This window comes from Hetaerina americana, unplaced genomic scaffold (assembly GCF_022747635.1).
Source record: "Hetaerina americana unplaced genomic scaffold, ioHetAmer1.1.p SCAF_4, whole genome shotgun sequence".
NCBI lineage: Eukaryota > Metazoa > Arthropoda > Insecta > Odonata > Calopterygidae > Hetaerina > Hetaerina americana.
The window spans coordinates 48,147,428-48,170,407 of NW_027286985.1; the positions used below are offsets into that span (position 1 = coordinate 48,147,428).

At 36.5% G+C, this 22,980-nt stretch overlaps 1 protein-coding gene across 1 annotated transcript in view; it reads right to left on the reverse strand.

Moving 5' to 3' along the window:
* Window positions 1-2,021: 2,021 nt before the first annotated feature.
* Window positions 2,022-22,980, reverse strand: part of TrpA1 (Transient receptor potential cation channel A1) — a 68,707-nt gene continuing 47,748 nt past the window's right edge. Inside the window, exons 14-21 of the mRNA XM_071590253.1 lie at window positions 20,625-20,735; window positions 18,641-18,824; window positions 14,343-14,685; window positions 13,428-13,554; window positions 7,643-7,915; window positions 7,025-7,184; window positions 5,378-5,505; window positions 2,022-2,180 (exon numbers count right to left, since the gene is read on the reverse strand). Of these exons, the coding sequence (XP_071446354.1) occupies window positions 2,022-2,180; window positions 5,378-5,505; window positions 7,025-7,184; window positions 7,643-7,915; window positions 13,428-13,554; window positions 14,343-14,685; window positions 18,641-18,824; window positions 20,625-20,735 (1,485 nt within the window). The remainder of the gene's footprint in view (window positions 2,181-5,377; window positions 5,506-7,024; window positions 7,185-7,642; window positions 7,916-13,427; window positions 13,555-14,342; window positions 14,686-18,640; window positions 18,825-20,624; window positions 20,736-22,980) is intronic.

A 22,980-nucleotide genomic window follows, 5' to 3' on the forward strand; every position in this document is an offset into this window, starting at 1 on the left:
TAATAAAAACGGTTGTGAGATGTTCTAGGAAGAAAAAGGCTAAGGTAAATATTAAAATAAGAGGGCAAAAACTAGAGCAGGTGAAACAGTTTGCGTATCTAGGAAGTGTTTTGGATCAACACGGTCAAAGGAGTGGGGATGGAAGGAGAAGAATTGCGCTAGGCAATAAGGCTTTCACAAGGAGGGAGTTGATGACAGGGGCATTGAGGAAGGATATTAAGGAAAGACTCGTCAAGACTTTGATATGGAGCCTAGCCATGTGCGGCACGGAAATATGGTCATTGAAGGAGGAGGATAGGTGTAGATTGGAGGCTTTTGAATTGAGGGTGAGGAGAATAATGGACCGAAAGGAAAACAAGTGAGGCAGTACTTGGTATGGTGGGCAAAGAGAGGGGATTGTTGGGGGAAATCTTATGGAGGCAGGAAAAATGATTCTTTATTACAATACAAAGATTTCATGGAGTAAAATTCATTTCCCATGGATCACTTGATTTCGGTCAAGTGCTCCCTCCCAATGAGAGAGGGATCCAGCTTTGAATCCTGGTTGAGGTGAATGATTTATACTCTGAAATTGTTGCATTGTAATGCACATTTAGTGGATAACTCTATTGTAAGTTACTGTTGCTGCAACTTGCTTCCTTGGGATTCCTCTATTGTGATATTTTTATTGGGGTAGATTTGACTGAGAACACTCAAGTTTTCAAAGAGTGAAATTGCTTTTCAGACTAAAGAGGCTAATTCAGTTTCATTTTCCTGTATGAAAATATATTTCATCAATAAATAAATGAGAAAGCATCAGTTTTCATTAAAATACCGAGGTCCATTTTCTTTACTTGAAATACAAAATATATAATAATTATTGTTATCTTTGAATCAGTAAGAGAAATTTGTGGTTAATTAATGTTTGTCCCAATCGAATCTGGAAGGTCTTGGAGTGGGTTTCATTTGACGTGGATCTGTCATCTTAATACAAAACAGGCATTCTACTTAAAAGTTTAAAACGTACTGGTAGATAAGGGTCATAGTATTATACTCTCTTACTTCTTATTGTTAGCTTTTCACATGCAAATCAGTCCATATTCGAATAATACCAGGTAGCATTTTCCTCGCGTTTTAAATTTTAGGTGAGAGAAGATTGGCCTCAGCATGCGTCCTGAAGTTACTTAGGAATGGCTGCCGATATTTAGGGTTCAAAGCATTGACTACTGGTATTTTTTTAGTGTTCAAAATTTATTGTTGTTTAAGTTCAAGTCTGTGAAGCAGGGATTCACTGACAGTGAAGTACACAGTGCTGCTTCTAATGTAAGGTCACATTCACCTCTCTCTCATAATAATAGTCAGTTCATCATTAAGGAAAATAAAGCAGTTCCATCAGTCAAGCTCCAATGGAGGACATAAATCTGGGGCCAGTGCCTAAACAGAAAACTTTTTCATGCTATCTCAATATTCATCATTGAAAATAAAACAAAAAGCACCTTTGTGAGCTAAATGGGGAGCTATAAAATGTTACTAAAGCATTCTTTGATTGCTTAGCTAAAATAGTAGCTTTAGGTGACTCTACCCAGCAGCAGTGTTGCAGGATTCAACTCTGCTACCTACGCAAATACATGCCTACACTTATTAGTTACCCTAACTATTTATTCACTAGAGGATTTATTTTGCAAGGGATCACTGCCAAAGTATTAAATAGCTTAGAATTGAAAACTAAATTGTTTTCACATGATTAGCATCACTACCTTTTGCAGGTTCACAAGGAAAGCATCTTAAATTGTTGATCCATTGAGTTTTGTTATAATGAATTTCTTCTACGTATGTTGTGCAAGCATAAATCTTTTTGGTGAGATGATTGAGCAACATCCTTTGGCAAATTTTGCAGGCAACTGATTCCCAATCTTTATACAAGGGTAACTATAATATGACCAGAAATAATTAATATTAGACTCTTGGAGTTGTTTGATCAAATTAAATACTGTCATACATGCTGATACAAATAAATTATTTAATATTAGTGACAGTTTCCTTTATGCTGAATGGCCCTTGGTGAAAGTAATTGCTGACCGTAGTTTCTTCCTCATTTTTGGTGATGTCCACTTGGTGCAAGATGATGATGAGGACCGTATGAGATCACTTGGTGATACACCTTCATCTATGTCATCAGCTTCTGTTTTTATCTCCATTTTCTAAAAATGAACAGATATTTTATAAACAATGATATTTTTTAGTGCTAGCTATTCTCAGAAAAATTCTTTAGTAGATGAAGGTAGCTTTGTTGAAGAAACTAACATGAAATGATCACAATTTGCTTCCCACTGAATAGTACTTGTAGGTATACATAGAAATGCAGGGAGTGGGTCATCATCCATTTAAAGATTTGTAGAGTCCTAAAAATAAGAGAGGATGAAGAGAACTTTGGTTGTATTGGGTTCTCCATTTTATTGGTATTTTTCAAGTACTCTTCGAAGACATTTCTGGGACAATATTTTTTCATATAATTAGTTACACCTAAACTTTTAAGTGCCTTCCTCTGGAAAATCTTTATTGTTGATTAAACTATGTCTGGGGTGGCATTAAATAAAAGGGTGATTGGTTATTAGACTTATGTTCATTACAACTTGGGTAAAAATTTGCATTTCATTATTTATATTTACTCAAACAATGAACATTTGTTTTAAGGTACATGTCAATATGCCCTCTCACTCAAACATTGATGTTTTGTGCAAGAGCTACATTGAAAAAAGTAAGGAACCTGTCGTTGAAAAAAAATTATTTTGGACGATAATTTATCTCCACTATATACTGTAATAATGACTACCACTTGTTGTTGACCAAATTTAGGAAATACATATTTATGCCATGTTCTCATAATATTTACCTTATACCATTAATTTCTAGGACAGGGAATGTTTCATTGAAGAGTTATAAGTCATAAACTAATTTCTACATTCTGCGGGATCAGCTTCACTAATTGTTGGATTGGACGTGATCTATACATAATTAAATCTATTTTCAAATGGAACATGTTTTACCTCTGTCACAGGTTTAATGATATAAATAATTTACAAAATTTTGACTCTTCCTCCAATCCCACAATCTTATTCTTTCAATTTGAGCCTACCAATTCCAAACAGAAAATCATTTTTTAAGTGAGGTGTTGAGATAAATTCAAGCACTGCAACAGATGGAAACTATAGAGCACAGGCCGTAAACTTGATTGCCACTAGGTTTGTAAAGTGTGGGAAAAATAAAACCAAGTTACAAGTAAGGGGAAATATAGGGAACACAAACTAGGTCACTTGGGTGTGTTTGGGAATCAGTGACCCACATATACCTGAATGACCCACAAAAACGCAAAATTAATAATAAAATATAAAACAAACTTAGAACCACTTCAACTCAGTCGTTCAGGGTTTACAAGGATTCCTCATATGCCAGTGACCTGTCAATCAGATGGGTGAATGCAAAATTATAAAATGGATGTATGGAAACAGAAGGACTTGAGTAAACACGCAATCACTTGGGCGTGTTAGACCCTTGTGAATCACACTCAGTCACTCGTTCAGGGTTTACAAGGATTCCTCCTATGCCAGTGACCCGTCAATCAGACAGAAAGAACATAAGGAAACAAAAAGGACTTAAGTAAGCACACAATCACTGGGGTGTATACCTACAGGTACCTCAATCACAAACCTGGTGCCAATCAAGTTTACGGCCTTTGCTATCTACAAGGGCTATTCGAAAAGTAAGGTCTCCTTTTTTTTCATGAAAAATCAAATTTATTCTCAACTTAGTGTACATGGGGGTTGCAAGAATTGCTGAGTGAATTGAAATTCAGTTCGACAGATATGGGATGAGAATCAATATTAATAAAAACGGTTGTGTGATGTTCTAAGAAGGAAAAGTCTAAGCTAAATGTTAAAATAGGACGGCAAAAACTAGTGCAGGTGGAACAGTTTACGTATCTTGGAAGTGTTTTGGACCAACACGGTCAAAGTAGTGGGGATGGAAGGAGAAGAATTGCGCTAGGCAATGAGGCTTTCAGATGGAGTGAGTTGATGACAGGGGCATTGAGGAAGGATATTAAGAAAAGACTCATAAAAACTTTTATATGGAGTGTAGCCATGTACATTGCTATGGCCATGGAAATGTGGTCATTAAAGCAGGAGGATAGGTGTAGATTGGAGAATTTTCAATTGTGGGTGAGGAGAAAAATGGAGAAGGTGAAATGGACCGAAAGGAAAACAAATGAGGAAGTACTTGGTATGGTTGGCACGTAACCATCTTTAATGCTGGCATTGTACCTTTCTCCTGCCACATCGTGAAGCTAACAGACGACTGCTTCTTGCACTTCCTCATCTGACTTGAATTTCTGCCCTCCAAGGTGATTTTTGAGAGCGGGAGACAAGTGGTAGTTGCTGAGGACAATGTCTAGGCTTTAAGGAGGGTGGTCAATGATATCCTAGCCGAATTCATTGAGTCGGGTGGTCGTTTGATGTGACACATTTGGACATACATAGTCATGTTGCAAACACACTCCTTTGGTGAGACACCTTGTTGTAACCAAGGACCTTCGACACAATATTCTGCATGGAGAAGTAGCCACTTATCAATGAGGCCTTCCTTTATCTCCGGTTATTGCACACCATCTCGTCAATCGGAGCCACCATTGATTCCAGCAAACTCGGCTGCCCCGACTGCTGCTCATTGCAGACGTTGTCCCGGCCATCAAATAACTCCCTGCACCACTTCTGCACCTTTTATCCATACACTTCTCACCCTACACCCCCACTAAATTGTGATGAATTTATATCGGAGAAGCAGTCATCAGTTGGCTTCGCTGCAACAATTTCAGAGTGTAAAAATCATTTGCCTTGACTGGGACTCGAACCCAGATCCCTCAATATCCGGTCGAGTGCTTTAGCCACTTAGGCTACCAAGGCATCCTCCTAAACTCTGAAATTTTGGGGCTTTTAAAGGAACAAGATGTTGTGATGAAATGCCGTGCATACAATGTCACAGGCATTCGTAGTCGTGCGCGACGCGCCACTGTCCACGAGGTTAAAGCCAACTTTAAACACTTATGGTGTTTATACTTTGACAAATTCCAAAGAAACTGCGGGAGATGCCGCGCTATGTAGAAAAATACCTAAATGCTCAACCTTTCCAACGATGTAAGCAAAGTTGAGAATAAATTTCATTTTTCATGAAAAAAAATAAGGGATCTTACTTTTTGAATCGTCCTCTTAGTTTTCACTGCTCCACAACCAAAGGTATGTACATTTTATGTTTAAATTACAGCAGATATTTCCCAAGTTTACACAATGAATTCCTTAATGCTAATTTACCTGATTGCTATTGTTAATAATGTTAAATACACTACCTGCACTATAAGTCTTATTAATTGGTGCTGCATTTCCAAAGTGGTATATATTTCTTTCAAACGTCTCTTCTGCTTTTCAAGCTCCTCGGGTAGATATTCATCACTGTTTTCAAGCATCACTTCAAGTCCTGTAAAAAAAGGTTTCATTTGAAAATTGAAAATATTATACAAGGCCAAATATACTTCTTTCCCAATTTTCCATTTGAAAAACTAATTGAAATACGAGGGTCATCCGGAAAGTAGTACCCGTTCGTGCCGCATGAAGTGCTGACGACGCGAGTAGCCGCTGGACGAGGTCAGATAGCTTCAGTGGCTTGTCTGCCTTCTCTGAGCCAAGTTGCGTGACGCTAGCATTGCCTGTGTTGTTTCTGTGATTGTTTACAATGTTTAAAAAAATTGAGAACGCCGCCAGTTGTGAAGTGAGGGCAGTGATTAAATTCCTCAATGCAAGAAACGTTCGCCCATGTGATATTCATCGCCAATTAAAGGAGGTGTATGGAGACAATGTAATGGACGAGTCGTCTGTTCGGCGGTGGTGTCGCAACTTCAACATGGGGAGGGGGAACACACACGACGATGAGCGTTCGGAGAGACCGTCTGTCATTACAGACCAACTGGTGAGCTCAGTTGACGAATTCGTGAGGAACGATCGGCGCGTCACAATTGATGACATCTGTGAGCATTTTCCCAATGTTTCTCGAACAATTGTTCATGAAATTGTTAAACACCATCTGCATTATGCAAAAATTTGTGCAAGATGGGTCCCTCGCGTATCTCAATGAGCTGGCGGCGAAGGACTATGCAGCAGGAATACAGAAACTTGTCACACGTTATGACAAATGCCTTAATTTGCTTGGAGATTATGTTGAGAAGTAGTTTAAAGTATCCTCTTTCAAATAAAATTTTTTATGTTTGTTAATATTTACTTTTGTGTCTTTATTTCACGATCGGGTACTACTTTCCGGATGACCCTCGTAAGAATTTCAAAGCGTCTCTTAAAAACTAACCATATACTTGTATCCTCAACAAGTACAACCCCTTGGTAGTAATAGTATTTCCTTCCTCTCATAGTCATATATTTGCAAAAATGATTAGTCTCAAACACATACAAACTCAAGGTTCAATGGGTATTACTACCCTGTGAGTGACTAATCCAATATAAAAATCACCAAAATTACCTAGCGAGCCAATCACAACACCTCAAATTGGGTATTTTTTCACTTTCAGTTGAGCCATTGTTATGTATGACTTTGCTAATTATTCCAATAACTGTTGTAATGCCTTTGCATGATATATTGGTACTCTGATTCATAACTTACCAATGCATAATTCCCACAAATATTTTGTGATAACGTACAGTTAAGATTGGTTATTATGGCATTGTCCTTCAGAGTTTCCATCAATTCATGTCACTTGAAAAAATTGAATTTTTTCAGCTTAAATAAATTCATGGTTTCTTTAAAGGATTAATGGGGTCTTTTAGGTAACCTAAGAGATTGTATTGTTCTGTTGCTGACATTTAATGTTTGTGATGTTTAGAAACCTCAATATTTTTATTTTTGAGGAATGAAAGCAATGCATAAAATTTATCCTGGGGGAAAGTGAGAGGCAATTTTATATCAAGTTGCAAAATTGTTATATTCATACCATCATCAGAAAAAGGACTGCCAAACCACTTTTTCAGGAAGGAATCTAAAATTCCTCTTTTTCCTTCCACATGATTTGGGTACTCAATTATTTCCATCTTATCTACTTTTTCTAACAGCATATGAGGTAGTTTCCTTTCCAGTTCTGTGTGCAATACCACCTGAAAAGAAAAAAAACTTGGTTGCCACATATTTGAAACAGCATGTACGCCTTTGTTGCACTGGATTGGGACATAAGAGCATACTTATGTAGAAGTCAAATTATCAAGATTAATGTTCATGGAAATTTTGCATTTTATGTAATGAATATGCAACCAGTAATAATAATTAAGAGTTTGCTCTTTCTGAGAGAAGATATGTGTGGAACGTCTCCAACTTATACCTTGTGGGTTATCCATATGGGATGAAATTAAACAAGGAGTGAGACCATAAGTAGTCTATTCATTTAAAAAATAATGGAGGCAGTCCATTGTGGAATTCAATCAATGGCATCGAAAAATGAACAAAATTATTGCTGGGCTAAAGGATAGTGAAACATGTGTTTAAATTTTTAATAGTATGATAGTCTATTTTTTTAATACACATTGATTGAAACAATGAAGTAAAGATTAACACAAACCTGCATTGCAAGTCTTTTTAGTTGTGCATTTCTTCTTACAGATTCAATATCACCAACAGCCAAACCAATGAGTAGATTCATCAGCAGAATGGGCATGAATACCATGAATATCCCAAGAATAAGAAATGTTAGGATTGGATATGGCAAAGCCTTAACTCCATTCACTTCATAGTATGGTTGAACAAATGTTCCAAGAAAGTCAATTTCCCCCAGCATCATGGAGAATGTTCGCATCAAAGACATGGGCACATTTGTAAATGACAAATTGTTTATCTGAAATGATAAAAAAGTACCTTATATCCATTTTGTTATGCTTCAGACTGTAAAATTGATTTCATTCATTAGTTGACTTATAAATAATTGGGGATAGATTAAATGCATAAATGAAACATCTGAATACAATTTTTATGGTATTTGAATCTTCCTTTTCACATTAAATTTTTAATAAGCAATACTAATTTATTAGTTGGGAACATGAATAGAATTTTAAATTAAATTATTTTTTTTTCAAACATGTATCTAAAATCAAAGGAATTTGCATCTAATACATTTTTATGTTTTCGGTAACAAAAAATATAAAAGACTAGTGATTTCATTTACAATCACTGCTTATCCATAAATGCATGAGACACTTATTTTCCATTTATAGACAGTATTTTGGGTGATTATTCACTTGTGTTGTGTGATTATTAGTACACTAAAATAATATGCATATTTCTGTACTTAATATGCTAGATGGTTCATGACATCTACAAAATGTATAAACATACTTATCAGTCATGGGTTAAGTATAAATGCAAGTAAAAGTCAAAATTAACATTAACAATGAAAAATTACAGAGAGATGCAATTTCAAGAGTGATTTTAAATCATCCATGTATACACATGGGCGTTCCCCGACCAGGAGAACCAACCTTTGAGGAACTTGATGATTTCCACTGAAAGGCATCCCAGTATGCATTATTTAAGTCTCTAAATGCCATCAATAAGTATATGGTATGATATTTTGTGAGGCTATTTGCATTATTTTCTAGCATACAGTTCCCATAGTCCAAATATGATATTTGAAGGTTGAAATGGTACCATGCTACCTAAGCTTTCAGCAGTCAGAAGCACCCCAAAATATTATCCAGCCTTATGATGGTTGACAAAAAACTCTTGAGTTACCTTTGTCCTCAGGTAATTGAAAATAACTTAATTAAAATCCTCCTCAGGGTTCTGCAGTTCCTACATAATACCATATTGCTGATAGCTTCCTTTCATCTTCCATAATGGTTTATCAAAAAAAACCTGTGCATGGTATATAGGCATATTCAGTAATTGTCCACCTCTGCCATTGGAGTAAAAATATGATTTAAAAGGTCTTCGGTCACAAAGTACAATTTTTTACTTATACATATGATGAAATCTATTTTTAAAAGTCTTGTTTCATCATTGTTCAACACATCACAAGAAGGAAATTCCCCCAGACAAGGCCATTTTGATGGAAATGATCCAATAAATGGAAATGAACATTGGGTGTATCTCTACTTAAAAGTTCTCACACGAAATCTTACTTGCTGTATTCATTTCCTCTCATTGTCCTTACTGAACGGCATTAAATTTTACATAATTACATGGCTTTTCTCTTCATCCACATGAGAGAGTGATTTGTTAAAAGAGTTAAGTGTAAGGAGAGGACTTCTTTCATGAAAAACTTTTGGAGTTAGGAACGTTTTTACCAATTTAAGAAAAATTTTGAGATCCACCAATCCTTTCCAATCAACCACCCCTTGCCAGATTTCCTCATCGTTCCCTGACTTGCAACCACCCCCAATGTAAAACATGTCCACTCATCAAATCTGCTCCCCTCTCCATAGTTTGCTGTGGCTTGTTCACCTTAATAGGCCACGTGCTGAATCTATTTTATTCAAAAGAAAAAGGATTGCCAAAAATCCATGCATTTAAAAATAAATTGAAAATGAGGTGATTTGGAGACTACTGCATTTTGCCGTGCATATACGAAAGAAAAGCTTTTAATACACCTGAATGATGTAATGATTACCATTGATTGAATAGTAATGTCTGTATTTGTAATCTCCTGTATTTGCCTGCACTATTCTAGAGAAGGATGAAATGCTACAACGAGAGATTTCATCCTAGGGGGAATTATATATTACATCTAACAAATTTAGTACTATGAAAAAAACTAAAATCTTGTTATTGGAGAATACCAGATTATTATGACTCCTAGCATATATCAAGGGAGTACAAGTAATACTTCCAATGTAAAAAAAATGAAGTAGGATTTTGGGTGCAAGAAGAATGATGGACAGGTATAAAAGCAAGCAGCAGGGGAAAAGTGGTTAACAGGATTGGCAATACATAAGAAACCACAGTGATCAATCCAAAAGTTGGTTTGATAGGTGAGGGTGGAGTTCACCCAGTACTTCGCCCAAAAGTAGGTAAGTGCACACATCAGAGTAATGGACCAGTTCCTTTTCTTATGCCACTTATGATTCCCCAGGAAATTCTGCTTTCACACAGCTTGGGCAAAGATGAGGGTGTCCACAGGCCTTCCCAGAAATCGAACCCAAACCCTCTGGTCAGTAGTCCAGTGCTCTACGCAATGGACTACCATGTTCCTCAGTTGAGGATAAATCTCTCCTAATATTAAATCCAATAAAATTTGCAATGCATACATTCAGTGCAGGATGGTCAGTTCCTTCCCCTACATTAGTACTATAGCACACCAAATAATGTCCATACACCCGATTAAAAACAGCCCACCATATTGAATGAATTCTCTGGATTCTGTAGTGAAAACAAACAAAGACAGTGAAATTTGACTTAGACCACTTGAGGGAGAGAGAGAGGGTGACTGCCCATGGGCAAAGAGTTTGCGGACACAATGGGAACAATTGATATCTAAAGATGGGATCCTATTTTAAAGGTGAGATGGAGAAGGAGTAAACCCCAATTGCCTGCTCCTAGTTATTCCAGCATAGGTGAAAGAAGAATTTCAATCTTTTCATGGTATACTAATCAGGATCCACTAAGATACTTGCAAAAGTGAGAGAGAAGAACTATTAGATGGCTATATGGAAGACATATAGTGGTATGGTGTCCCTACTGTAAGTTACTCTTGCATTGGATATCTCCTCTGTATCTCTCAAGGGCACCACTGCTCCTCTACCAGTGGTCCAATGAAATTAATTTCAAAGATCATTTTAGGACCACTTCCCTGAACAAAACTGGAGTATAAAATATATTAGTGATTTTTGAAGAGTTCAAAAAGTGGGCCCAGGTATTCATTGCTCACCAAGAAGCCGAAACAGTAGCAGAGTACGTTTAGGAGTTTCTGTGTATTTGTGGAGTATCTTGAGAAATCCATGGAGCAGGGATACTAATTTGAATTCTGCCTCTTCCAGGAGATGTGCAATATATTCCCTAGGGTAAAAACACCATATCATCCACCTCCCGTCAAATGGTCATAAATGAGGATGAATGGGATTGGCATTTGGATTCCGTCATGTTGACTAATCATAGATCCAAATGCGATTTGACTGCATTCAAATCCTAATTCCTGATATTTGGAAGAAAAGTGCACCTATCTATTGGATTGGAGGGCCCCTATGTGTAAGTGGAGCAGGAGGCAGGGCAGCATAGAAAAGAGGGAGTATGTGAAATGTTTACGAGAGAGCCTAAAAAAAGTGCATGATTTCACTGTGGAGAGGCCGGGGAATAAGTTAAAAAAAGGGGGGAGCAGTGAAGTTGTCAGCATGCTTTCCAATAAGGATTTCCTTAGGTCTTAAGGAGATGGTTGTGGACCTTAACACCTCAATGAAAAATTTGTCCTTTCAACAAACTCTTCATTGTAATGATAAGATAAAAAATAAAGAGAGCAATGGTCTGGTTGAAGCTGATTGTGAGACAAGTTGTTTTATTTTCACAGTCCTTCCCCCATGAACTGGCACTACATCTACCACCAGCAGATTGTTATCTAAGTCTTTATCAGCTCCTAAGGTTTTTTTGCAGCCTTTACACTGTTTTGGAATTAGTAGTAGCATTTATTGGTAGTCCTAAAATGATCTTTGAAATTAATATCATTGGACCAGATGGAGATATTTGATCCCTTCATTTATTGCCCACTTGTAAAACAAGTATTGCTCCATCTCTGCCAAGTGAAGGTGAATTTCAGGTATTATCTTCATTGAATTTGAAACCAAAATAGCATTGATTCGGCTTTTTCAAAATTGATTCTTAAGTATGTACTTCACAGCACATGTGCTCATACATTACTTTGGGAAAGAAAAAGAATTAAATTATCTGAAGGAGGTCATTATAAAAGAGTAATAAATCATGAATATGTAATAATTAATGTGATTATGTATTACCTTGAGGCACAAAACTGAATTAACACCTGCATTGTAATGCAAATTATTTTAATTTGAAATTTTATTGACAAATAATTTATGCCCAACTTTAGGAAATTCTTAGAATACCTAGATAACATAAGAATTTGAATCTGTATTGTCACAAGCAATTCAGTGAGTTAAACTGAAAATTGTTTTCTATTAATTCATGACATCTTAGGACATTAATGAATATTTTGAATTTGGATTGAAAGGAAATTCAAATGAATTTGCAATATTAACCATCCCTGTTAGCAAACTATGACTTCATTGATTTCTACAAAACATCCTAAGTGGTTGTTTCATCACAGGTATTTATGGCCAAAAAACTAAGGGTCAGCTTATCAATGATGGATGAATTCACTGAAAAGTGGTGTAGATATTACCACAAGTAGAGAATCCAAGAGTAATGACTAAAAGCTTGACAGGACACGAGACTCTCCTTTCAAGTTCAACTATTCTGCTATATTGGAGGGCAACAGCTTAAATCCATACAGTACATTAGCAAAGTAATAGTTTACAGAGCTTGACAATGGCAAGAGGTAACTAAGGTATGTGCAGGCTGAAAGCATGGCAAAAGAGATTTTTCAGCCCTGTAAAAATTGTGAGTACACAAACATATTGTCTGCTGATGTAAATAGAAGTAGAACTAAATATAAGCAATTAGTTTGAGATCAATGGACACACAGCAAGAATTTTTCTGCCCATGAGTCTTGTATCAGCAAATGTCTTAATTCTAAATCACCTATATTTTAATTCTCAATGACAACTTTGTATCTTTAGGTTATTTGTACCCGTGTGTGAATATTTTTTATAATTGTGGAACTAATCTGGTTTTGCCTTTCTTTTTGTAAAAAGAGGTATCCCCATCAATAAATATCTAAGTTTGAACGATATGATTTGATTGTAAATTCAAGAAACTGTTAAATCAATAGTGGTTAATAACACCTATTAATATAAGATTGAGGAAAATGGATATCAGGATTGAGAGCCCTGATTATGTGTCATGCAGAACAGTAAATTTAATAGAAAATACTTTCTACACCGCCAAGTACATTTCCTGGTAATCTTTACAGAAAATTTAAATAAAGAGAGTAAACAAATATATATTGTGTATACTCAAGGGTATGTGAATTCTACATAGGATTCATCATGTGGATAATTCAGAGAGCTAAAAGACTGTTTTGGCATGCAATGTTACAGATCATATACCAACCACATTTGTAGCCATCATTTAAGAATATTTAATGAAAATGAAATACCAGTGGCATTGTGATTTTTTCAATAGTGCAATTTGTGTGTAAAATGGAATGCATATACATTAAGAATACCATTCACATGCATTGCTATGCATGAGATTCATTGAACTAAATATTCAATGTTACAACTCACAGGCAAGAGTAGGATGTAGAAGGACAGTCCAAAAGCAATAATCAAAATTGAGAATATCAACAAAACCTTTATTAAGGTTTGTAAGATTTCAAGGAACATTACAATGTATATTCCCACTTGATCAAACCTAGAAAAGAAACAATAGTATCAGTATATATTCAAAACTGGTTATCTTTTATTGAGATAGCATATGTGTTTATGCAGAGCAAAACATTAAAGACTTCTTTTTTGCAGGACTTCCAATTTTTGTAAATTCTAAGCATATTGTGAGTCACATGACCCCAAAATTATTTCCAATCAACCTTTCCATTTATTAGCTAAATCAAGAAGATGCAGGAATATACTTTTCTTAACACAGATATCAATTTTTAAAAGCTAACATTATATTTATTGATGAGATGTTTACCAAACATAAATCACACATTATGATATTACAACAGAGAATATAAACTGAAAAAATGCCTCATGATTCAAAGCAAGATTTTTTGGATTGTACTCCTTGACCTTGAGAGTTGTGCCATCTCATTTACTCATCTTCTGTTGAAAATAATTAGTCCATGCCAACACTAGGTAGTGACGTGGACTTGAGAAACACTGAATGCACTGTGTTCAGATTTAAAAAAGGGCAATGTATATTTATTTATTTTATTGATGAAATGTTTCAAAGGATAGAATAGCTCTGCAGTGATAGTAATTTTGGGAGATGCCAGACAGTTGAGGTTGTTTGCAAGAATAACTCTGCAAAATGTATGTATTATAAGGATATTTTTTTTCAATGTCTGCTATTGCTGTCATTATTATTGGTCACAGATTTTCCAAGAGATAATCTAGGGCTGTCAAAGAAGTCTACATTCAACTGAGAACCCCTATCAAAGGAAAAATTGTAGCAAAAAATAATATTATACTTATAATAACCTTTGTAAATATAGGAGTAGGGTAAAGCAGCTAAGGAAGATGGTTATAGCAGCACAGGAAAACTGTAGTTCCCTTAATTCTCTCCCAAATACTGGGAAGACCATGGAGAAAGCTGAACCATACAAAAGCAATGATACTATGTTGAATGGATCCAAGAGATATTGCCATTTTTGTTGATATGCTTGGATAATCTCTCTCAATGTATTTACCACAATGTATATTAAAATGGCAATACCACAGAAATACATCATTGTTGTGATCTTCGGCTTTGAATCTCCTGCCTGGAAAAGCAAAATAATTTTGATAAGTGTAGTGTTAATGCCAGTTTTAACAAGATTAATAACTATAACAATTAAAAAAATCATTCAATTATGTAATTATTGATTATTCAGAAAGAGTAAGCTTTTAGCCTTCTAGGAGGCCTCCTTGAGGTCAGACTGGAAGGTTTTGGGCAGAGGGAATGCGCGGTCTGGGAGGGGGAGGCACAGGGTATACTGGGAAGGAAATTAATGATGATGGTTAAGGGTAGGAATTTCAAATGATCGGAAAGTTAATTAATATGCAGATTTGCGAGTTCTCACCTCTATATTGTTGGCTGAATCGGGTAGGGATTCCAGGAATGTTAGGGAGAAATACTGGTCGAAGAAAAGATTGTGGGAATTTGCTTGTGCAGGGATAGGAAGAGAAGAGAGTGAGGCAGAATTAAAGGAGATGGGGTGATCGCTCATTCAAATGAACTAGGGTAATGCATTCGCCTACGTAAAATGAAGAGAATTGTTTGCAAGTCCAAAGGTAGATAATGTTTTTGGAGAGGCAATTAGCATGGGAATGAGGTGGGGAGGCAATGAGGGGATGTGGGGAGAGGGGAGCAGATCTGATAAGCGGACATGTTTTACATCAGGGGTGGTTGCGAGTAAGGGAAAGATGATGAAATTTGTCATGGGGGGATGCCAAAGGGTTGTCATAGTTCAGAATGTTTCTGAGATTGGCGGGTTGTCTGTTTGCAAGAGAGGGGCATTGGGGCAGTAGAGGTGAGGTAGCATCATTATCATGTAAAATATGTGGTGCAAAGGTTGAGTCCTGCATCAGGTATGGGGTTGTTTTTCTGTGGTGTGTAAGGTCGGGTGGAGCAGTGGATTTTATTTTATAGGAGCTTTTCTGGGTAACCGCATTGGTGAAGTGCATTGAGTAGATTGTGAAGGTATTTATTGAGGGAGGTTGTGTTATAATCTGGTGTACGCGGGTAGAGAGAGGGTTGGAAATTGAACATTTGGTGTGAGTAGGGTGACAACTGGTAAAGTGTAGGTACTGCTGATGTTTAGTGGCTGTGATATGTAAATTTGTTGCTGTGAAGTTTTATGCCTGCGTCATGAAAGGTGATGGTGGAGTCTGAAATGGAAGAAGTGAATTTAACTGTGAAAGAAGAATTGAAGGTCGATAAGAAATTGTTGAGGGACTCAGATGTGTGTCCAGAGAATAGAAATGTTGTCTATGTAGTGAACCCAGGAAAGAGGTGGGAGGGGTTGTTGTGGAAGGAAATTCTTTTCAAGATGGTCCATGAAGAGAATGGCATATGATGGCACCACCCTTGTCCCCATCGCTGTGCCTTTAGTTTGTAAATAGAAATTATTTTATAATGGAAATGTATTTTTTGTGAGGACGAAAGTGGCTATATTGAGGAAATATTCGGTCAAGGGACGCTGGGTTGCAGGCATAGAGAGAGATAATGTTAGAGAGATGATAATCCTTCTGCATGGGGAATAAAGGTATGGAGGGAAGTAACGTTGATGGTGGTCATAAGTAGGTTGGCATTGACAGGAATGGAGACAGAATTTAAATGGTGGATTAAGTGGCATGTGTCTTTTGCAAAGGAGGGCAAGGAGAGTACAAGAGGTTGTAGGTGGTAGTAAAGGAATGCAGAGATTCTTTCAATGGGAGGTTTAGGCAGAAATTGAAGGTATCAGTTAGTATTTTGATGTGGCTAACCTGTGGTATAGGAGAAAAGAATAGGCCTTTACTTAGAATAGAACTTTCACCGTCAGAAAAGGTGGTTTTGGAAAAGTTTACAATATTCAGGGGGAGGGGAGCTGTTGGGATGCTTTGGTGGTGGCTGGCGGTTGGGAAAAACCAGAGGACCTTTGGGAGGGGGAGGTTATAAATGGTGCGGAGGTCTGGTTTGTATTGAAAGAGTGTGGGTGGTTAGAGGAGGTGGCAGGCAAGGGGGACAATGTGGAAGTTTGACACCTACTCGGAGAAGGAAATATAGAGGTTCGACACCTTTTTAAGGAGAGATTGTGGTTTTTGTTAGAGTCAGCATAGGGGGGATGAAACTATGGCACTGAGCTGTCGAACATTGTGAGCAGCAGCCAAGGAGATTATTTTGAAGCTGCAAAATATAAATAATATATTATATTATGTACCTTATAATAATATGGACAACATATGACCCTTTGTCTGCTATTGTGATTATTATATTTTTGTTGGATGCTAAACATCTGAGAGCTAGTGCCTCAGAGGGGGAAAATGACTGCTTCTCTGTTACGGTAATTGAAATCCTTCATGAATCCGCAAGCGGTATAGAGATGAGAACTCACGAGATAGCGTATATCTGGGTGCTTCAGTCATTTCTATCTCATGGGCTGAACTCACCTCACTGAATCCAACTAATAGCTGCCTACACATCCCCTTTCACCCCTTGTCCATTTCCTATTTGTCCCTTACCACCCCCCCCTAGCTCTCCCACGCATATCCTCTCTCTCCGCTTCCCCCGAGAACAGCATTCTAAATGATAATGGCCGTGTCATCAACTCGTCAAAACTAAATATGGGAATGGGAGTGTCCTTTCTCTGTGTTTAAATGTGTGTGCATTTATATATATATATATATATATATATTTATTTATTTATTTATATTTATTTGTTTGCACAAAAAAGGATACTCACTTTTCAGAAAGTTTAAGTTTTTGCCTTTCTCTGAGGCTTTATCAGGTCCTGACCCTGATCTTAATGTTTGTTGATAGGCATTACTGCATTATGTACTTACCTCACCAAAATGAAAACTGATTATGATGGAATATTAAGTTTCTATCAGCATATTACTAAGAACTGGTAGCATAATTCTAATGCGTTATGAAAAAATTAATACTGTGGGAGAATTAAGACTGACTGTATGATTTTAAATGGTACAGAATATGATATGAAAGAACATCAAGCAGGAAAAAAACTCATTCCTAATATTTAATAACTTCATACCCCAGAGAAAAGAAAAATTGTTTCGTTAATGGTGCAACAAGGACTCACTAAATTAAAACTGTAACATAAACATTGCTATCATCAGAATTCCATAGAGAACAAGATTTGAGCTATGCCAAGATGTGATAAAATTGCTAAACTGAGAGGAACTTTTCACCCTGCTATATTTTTTGCCATCTATAGTACAACTGGGTCGTGGGTCGCGGTAGTCCAGTGGGTAGAGCGTTGGACTACTGACCGGAGGGTCCCGGGTTCGATTCCCGGGCAAGGCACCCTGGGCACCTGCAGCTCCACCCAAACTATGTAATTTTTCGGGTACCAGATATTCCTGGGAAACCATAATCGGCACAGGGAAAGGAACCGGCCCCCCTACCCTGATGTGTGAATTTCACACGCCATCGGGCTTAGTACTGGGTGAACTCTACCATCACCTACCAAACCAACCTTCGGGTTGATTACTGTGTTTTTAGTACAACTGAAATACCATAATTTTGACAAATAAGTTTCTGGGAATCATTAGAAGAGTTCTTAAATTATTGATTAATTCAATTAAATGCAATACGGTGACTTGAATTACAACATGAAAACCATATTTTTGCAGCTAGCATGTAAAAAGGAAGATTTTTACCTGCTTACTAGGGACAGTGACTAATTTTCAAATTCCTTTATGCATTTGATAAAAAGAAGAAGAGCCCATACATTCAGCATGGGTCCAATGTAGTTTATAAGAAAAAAAATTCAGCTGACCAAGTAATGATATAAATTAACTGCCAATCAAATATAATAACTATGTATGCATTTAATGAGTATTTCAGCACTGGTTAAAATAGATTTCTACTGCATTCAATGTTACAATAAGATTAGGGGCTAATTCTTCTAAGATTAAATGTAAGAATTGGATAGGAGATAATCACAAGAATAATTCATCATGGAGAGCCTGTAATATTCATGAGTTACAAAATATACAGGTACTTACCAATGCAGATGAACTTGAATTGAAATCATTTGTGTAATTTCTATTTTCAAAATGACTATCATGAAATTTACTGTAAATTGGAGGATATAAATCTAGCAAACATGCCGTGAAAGCAGTGATAAATGCCAAAAATATTGTATAGAAGAGAAGATTGGCCAAATGAAAATATTTTCCATATGAGTTCCATTTCATTTGAAGGTATTTTTGGCTCAATGGGTGAGCCAAAAGCTCGACTCTCCCATGAGCAACCATGGCCTGTAAAATAAATCATATTCAGAATTTATAAAATACAATACTGCATACATATAGGCACGATAATAGAGATAAATTTCACTTTTTATCGACAATACAAGATATGAAAATAATATAGACTGGATTGGGGAGATTGGGAGAGCCTATGGGCTTTTGAGACACAAAACATTCCTGACAATTTGCTAGTCCTATAAGAGATATTATTAAGCTAACTACCACCCATTATTTCCTTTGTGAATGGAAAAGAAAGAAGAGAAAGGCAGGACCAGAGGGTAGCTGACATTTACTTATTTCTGCTTTAATTGTGGTCATTAGTTGCAGCCAAATGATAGGATAGAACCTTGTTATCTTGAGTGTGGAAGATTTGAAGTGGGAAATTATGTAATAAGTGATATGATGATGAAATAACTTCAAAAATTCTTAGTCATGATAGTTTTCAGACCTAAAAAACAGAAAGATGAATATTAATTCACCTTGAGCTTAAGAAAATTACTTTTGTTAATTTACTGTTAGAGTATTTTGCTATGTATTAACTACTTATTTTGACAATAATTAAAATAATACTATTGAATAATCACAATATAAAAATGAAAAACTAGTACTTATTGAAGCAGGTCATATTTTTGGACCTGCATGCATCTGTCTTCATGAACTGCTTCCTCTTTATTTGCCCAATGAATTAGAGAATATTTTCCAACTTCATTTATAGTAGAGCAGTGTAATATTGTAGGGCAGTGCTATTAATAAGTAGACCCCATTGATAGCACTAATTGGAATTTATAGCTCTTTTTACTTGAAAGATGCCACGAGTGTGCCATTATCATCTTCTCCATAGTCATTTTTTCTTGGTTTCATGGTCAAATTCAGGGGGGTTTTATCCCACTCCGGTCATGTGACTTCACTATTTATATCAAATGTTTTGGCAATTTTCAATTTGAGCATCAGTGCCCATGCCCCCAAAATATAGTACCTAGATATTTTATAAAGATGCCGCATGGTACAATAATTAGGTATCTGTATTTTTCAACTTCTATTTTAAGGAGCTCCATGAAAAAATAAAATGCTGCTGCATACTGCTACTCTAAAACATGATGCTAATATTAGTCAAAGGGCATGACTTACAGACAGAATTTTGTCTCTCCTTTTTGGTTTAACACCAGGAGTATCAGGTACCATTAATTAGGTAATGAGTCTCTGTTTTCATAATTCAGCAAATATATAATTCATTTATTAAAGGTATTCTACTGATAAACGGTAGGCTTCTTCTGCTGTTTGACTAACTATTGCTTGATCATCTCGAAACCTGACTTCATTGTTTCATCTTAAATTTTTATTCCCAGGTCAAACCCCTCTCATGTCATCCTCGACGTTTTCTCAGCATATATACACGTATTAAGAACCAGTGATAAAGAGCAACTCAGTCTTTCTCTGCAAACAACAAATTTAGCCGTAACACAGTTATTTCAGACAAGGAATCAGGCACGAATAATATTACCACATTGCTTTTGGTTAGAGGCCATACCCTTGGTGCTACCCCATCCTGTCCCTCTCTTATGAAAAACTTACCCATTCATCAATGGATGAAGATATAACGTTAGGCTATTTTATTCATTAAAATTTTAAGGAAATCATAAACTCTAAGATAATTTATTCATGTTTCACAGATGATTAAACAACAAATAATATTATCAGAAAAAACGTTTCCACAAAAACATATTCACAAAATTATATCTGGGGCATGCACTTAATATGTATCCATGCAACTATCATAATTTATATTTGATTCATTGTATGATCACTTACATTGAGGGCAGGCAGGGGAGTTGGATTTGCATTGATGAAACCATCTACAGATTTTTGATCCAATGAAGAATTCACGTGTAGACTTTGAAGACACTTAAAATTATACCGTATCTGTTTTATGGTGAATTGTGAAACATGTGAAACAAATACATATCAAAAAAATTAATTGTAATGAAACAAGAAAAAATGTTTACACAATTCAATGACATTTATTAATTATTAATACCATTCTAAAACTTGAAATATTCATTGTTATTTATTTAATGTTAGTTATGCATCCAGAGAGATGAATTTTAATATTATATATTTCTCAGGTTATTTCACACTTGGATAGTATTTTATTGCTTCATGGACAACTCATCTCCCATGAGTAATACAAATGAAATAGTGAGATGAGGGTCAGTTCAAGTGTCATCATCATCAGCATTTCAATCCTGATATTGGTTTACTGCAGCCCTCCATTCTTCCCTGTTTAGTGTTAATTCCCTCAACCTCTGATAGGTTCCCTTTTTCACGTCCTTCTTAATTTGCCCTATGCACTTGTCTCTTTGTACGATCTAGTCTTGATCTCGTGGATCTTTCCTTCAATTTTTCCTTCTATTATGTTTCTAACAAATCCATTGTGCCTCAAGGTATGTCCAATCCATCTAGTTCTTCTTTGCCATAGAGCTCTCCATATGGTCCTTTCCTCTTCTGCTCTTCTATATACTTCGTCATTCCTCACTTTGTCTGTGCATTTAATTTTCAGCATTCTCCTCCAGCACCATATTTCAAATGTTTCTATTCTTCGTTGGTCCACTTTCCTAATATTTCATGTCCCCGATCCGTAGAGGGCCATGCTCCACATGAACATTTTGACAAATTGCTTCCTTGTTTGCAATCTTATGTTCTTTGAACACAGTAGTTGCCTCCTCTCAATGAATGCCTTCTTTGCTTGGGCTATTCTTTGCTTGATGTCGGACAAGCTTCGCCATCCCAAGTTATATTGCTGCCCAAGTAGATGAAGGATTACGCTTGCTCTTATTTCATCCCTTGAATTGTGATATCTGCATTCAGCCTCTCTCTTCCACACACAAGGATTTTCGTTTTCTTCTTGTTGATGCTCATATTATATTCCCATAGTACTTGGTCCATAGTATTCAGATTTGCTTGCAGGTCCTCTCATGTCTCTGCTACAACAGCGATGTTGTCTGCAAACTGCAGCATGTTAATTTCTTCACCATCCACCTTGACTCCTTTGATGCCCAATTCTTGTGCTTCCTTTATTGCCTCTTCTAGATATGAGCTGAATAGTGCTGGTGAGAGGTTGCATCCTAGTCAAACTCCTTTGCTTATTTTGGCTTCTATTTTCTTTCTGTTTTTCATTTGCAAGGTTGTTCCATGACTCTTGTAGAGGCGATGGATTATTCTTCTGTTATTGTAGTCTATTCCAAGTGCTTTTAGTATCTTGAACATTTTGTTCTATTGGACATTGTTGAAGGCCTTCTCCAAGTCCATGAATGCCAAATATAATGGCTTGTTTACGTGGATCAATTTTTTAGCCAGTGCCCTCAAATTGAGTATTACCTCTCCTACTCCTCGGTTTTTCCTGAATCCGAATTGGTTTTCCAAGAGGCTTCTTCTACCTTTCCTTCTATTCATCGGCTGAATCTGAGTAAGTATTTTCAATGTGTGAGAACTCAGGCAACGTTCTGTGTTCTTTGCATTTATCTGTTCCAGGTTTCTTAGGTATTGCAATCGTTACACTCTTCTCGAAGTCCTCAGGTAGTCTTCCTTTGTCGTAGATATCTTTCATTATTTCAAATAGGGTATCCTTTACATTGGCCCTGAGTGCTTTGATGATTTCTCTGTTTATTTTATCAACTCCTGGTGCCTTGTTGTTCTTCAGGTCTTTCACGGTTCGGTCAAATTCACTTCTCAGTATATCCAGGCCCCATTTGTCTTCTGTCATGCTTTCTTCTTAAATTAAGTCACCTTCAAGTGGTGTACAACTTGGTTCTGCAACTTCTTGTTAAGGGCTTCCTCAGTTTCATTTTTTGGATTCTTGTATTTTCTTCTTTCCTCTATGAGGTATCTTATTTGAGCTGTTATCCATGGCCAATTGGTTGGCACCATCTTACCCATGAGTTGTTCATCTGCTACTTCAGTTACGATATTCTTCATTTCCTTCCATTGTCCTTCTATACCAGTTACTTTTATTCCTTCCATTTTTCTGTCAATGGCTATGGTGAACTTTATTTTTGTGTTCCATCTGGGTTCCTGTGTCACTTTCTTAATTTCTTTGTATCACAGTTGGCTGTCCATGACCACAAGGTTGTGATCCCTATTTACATCTGCACCGGGGTAGCTCTTGCAT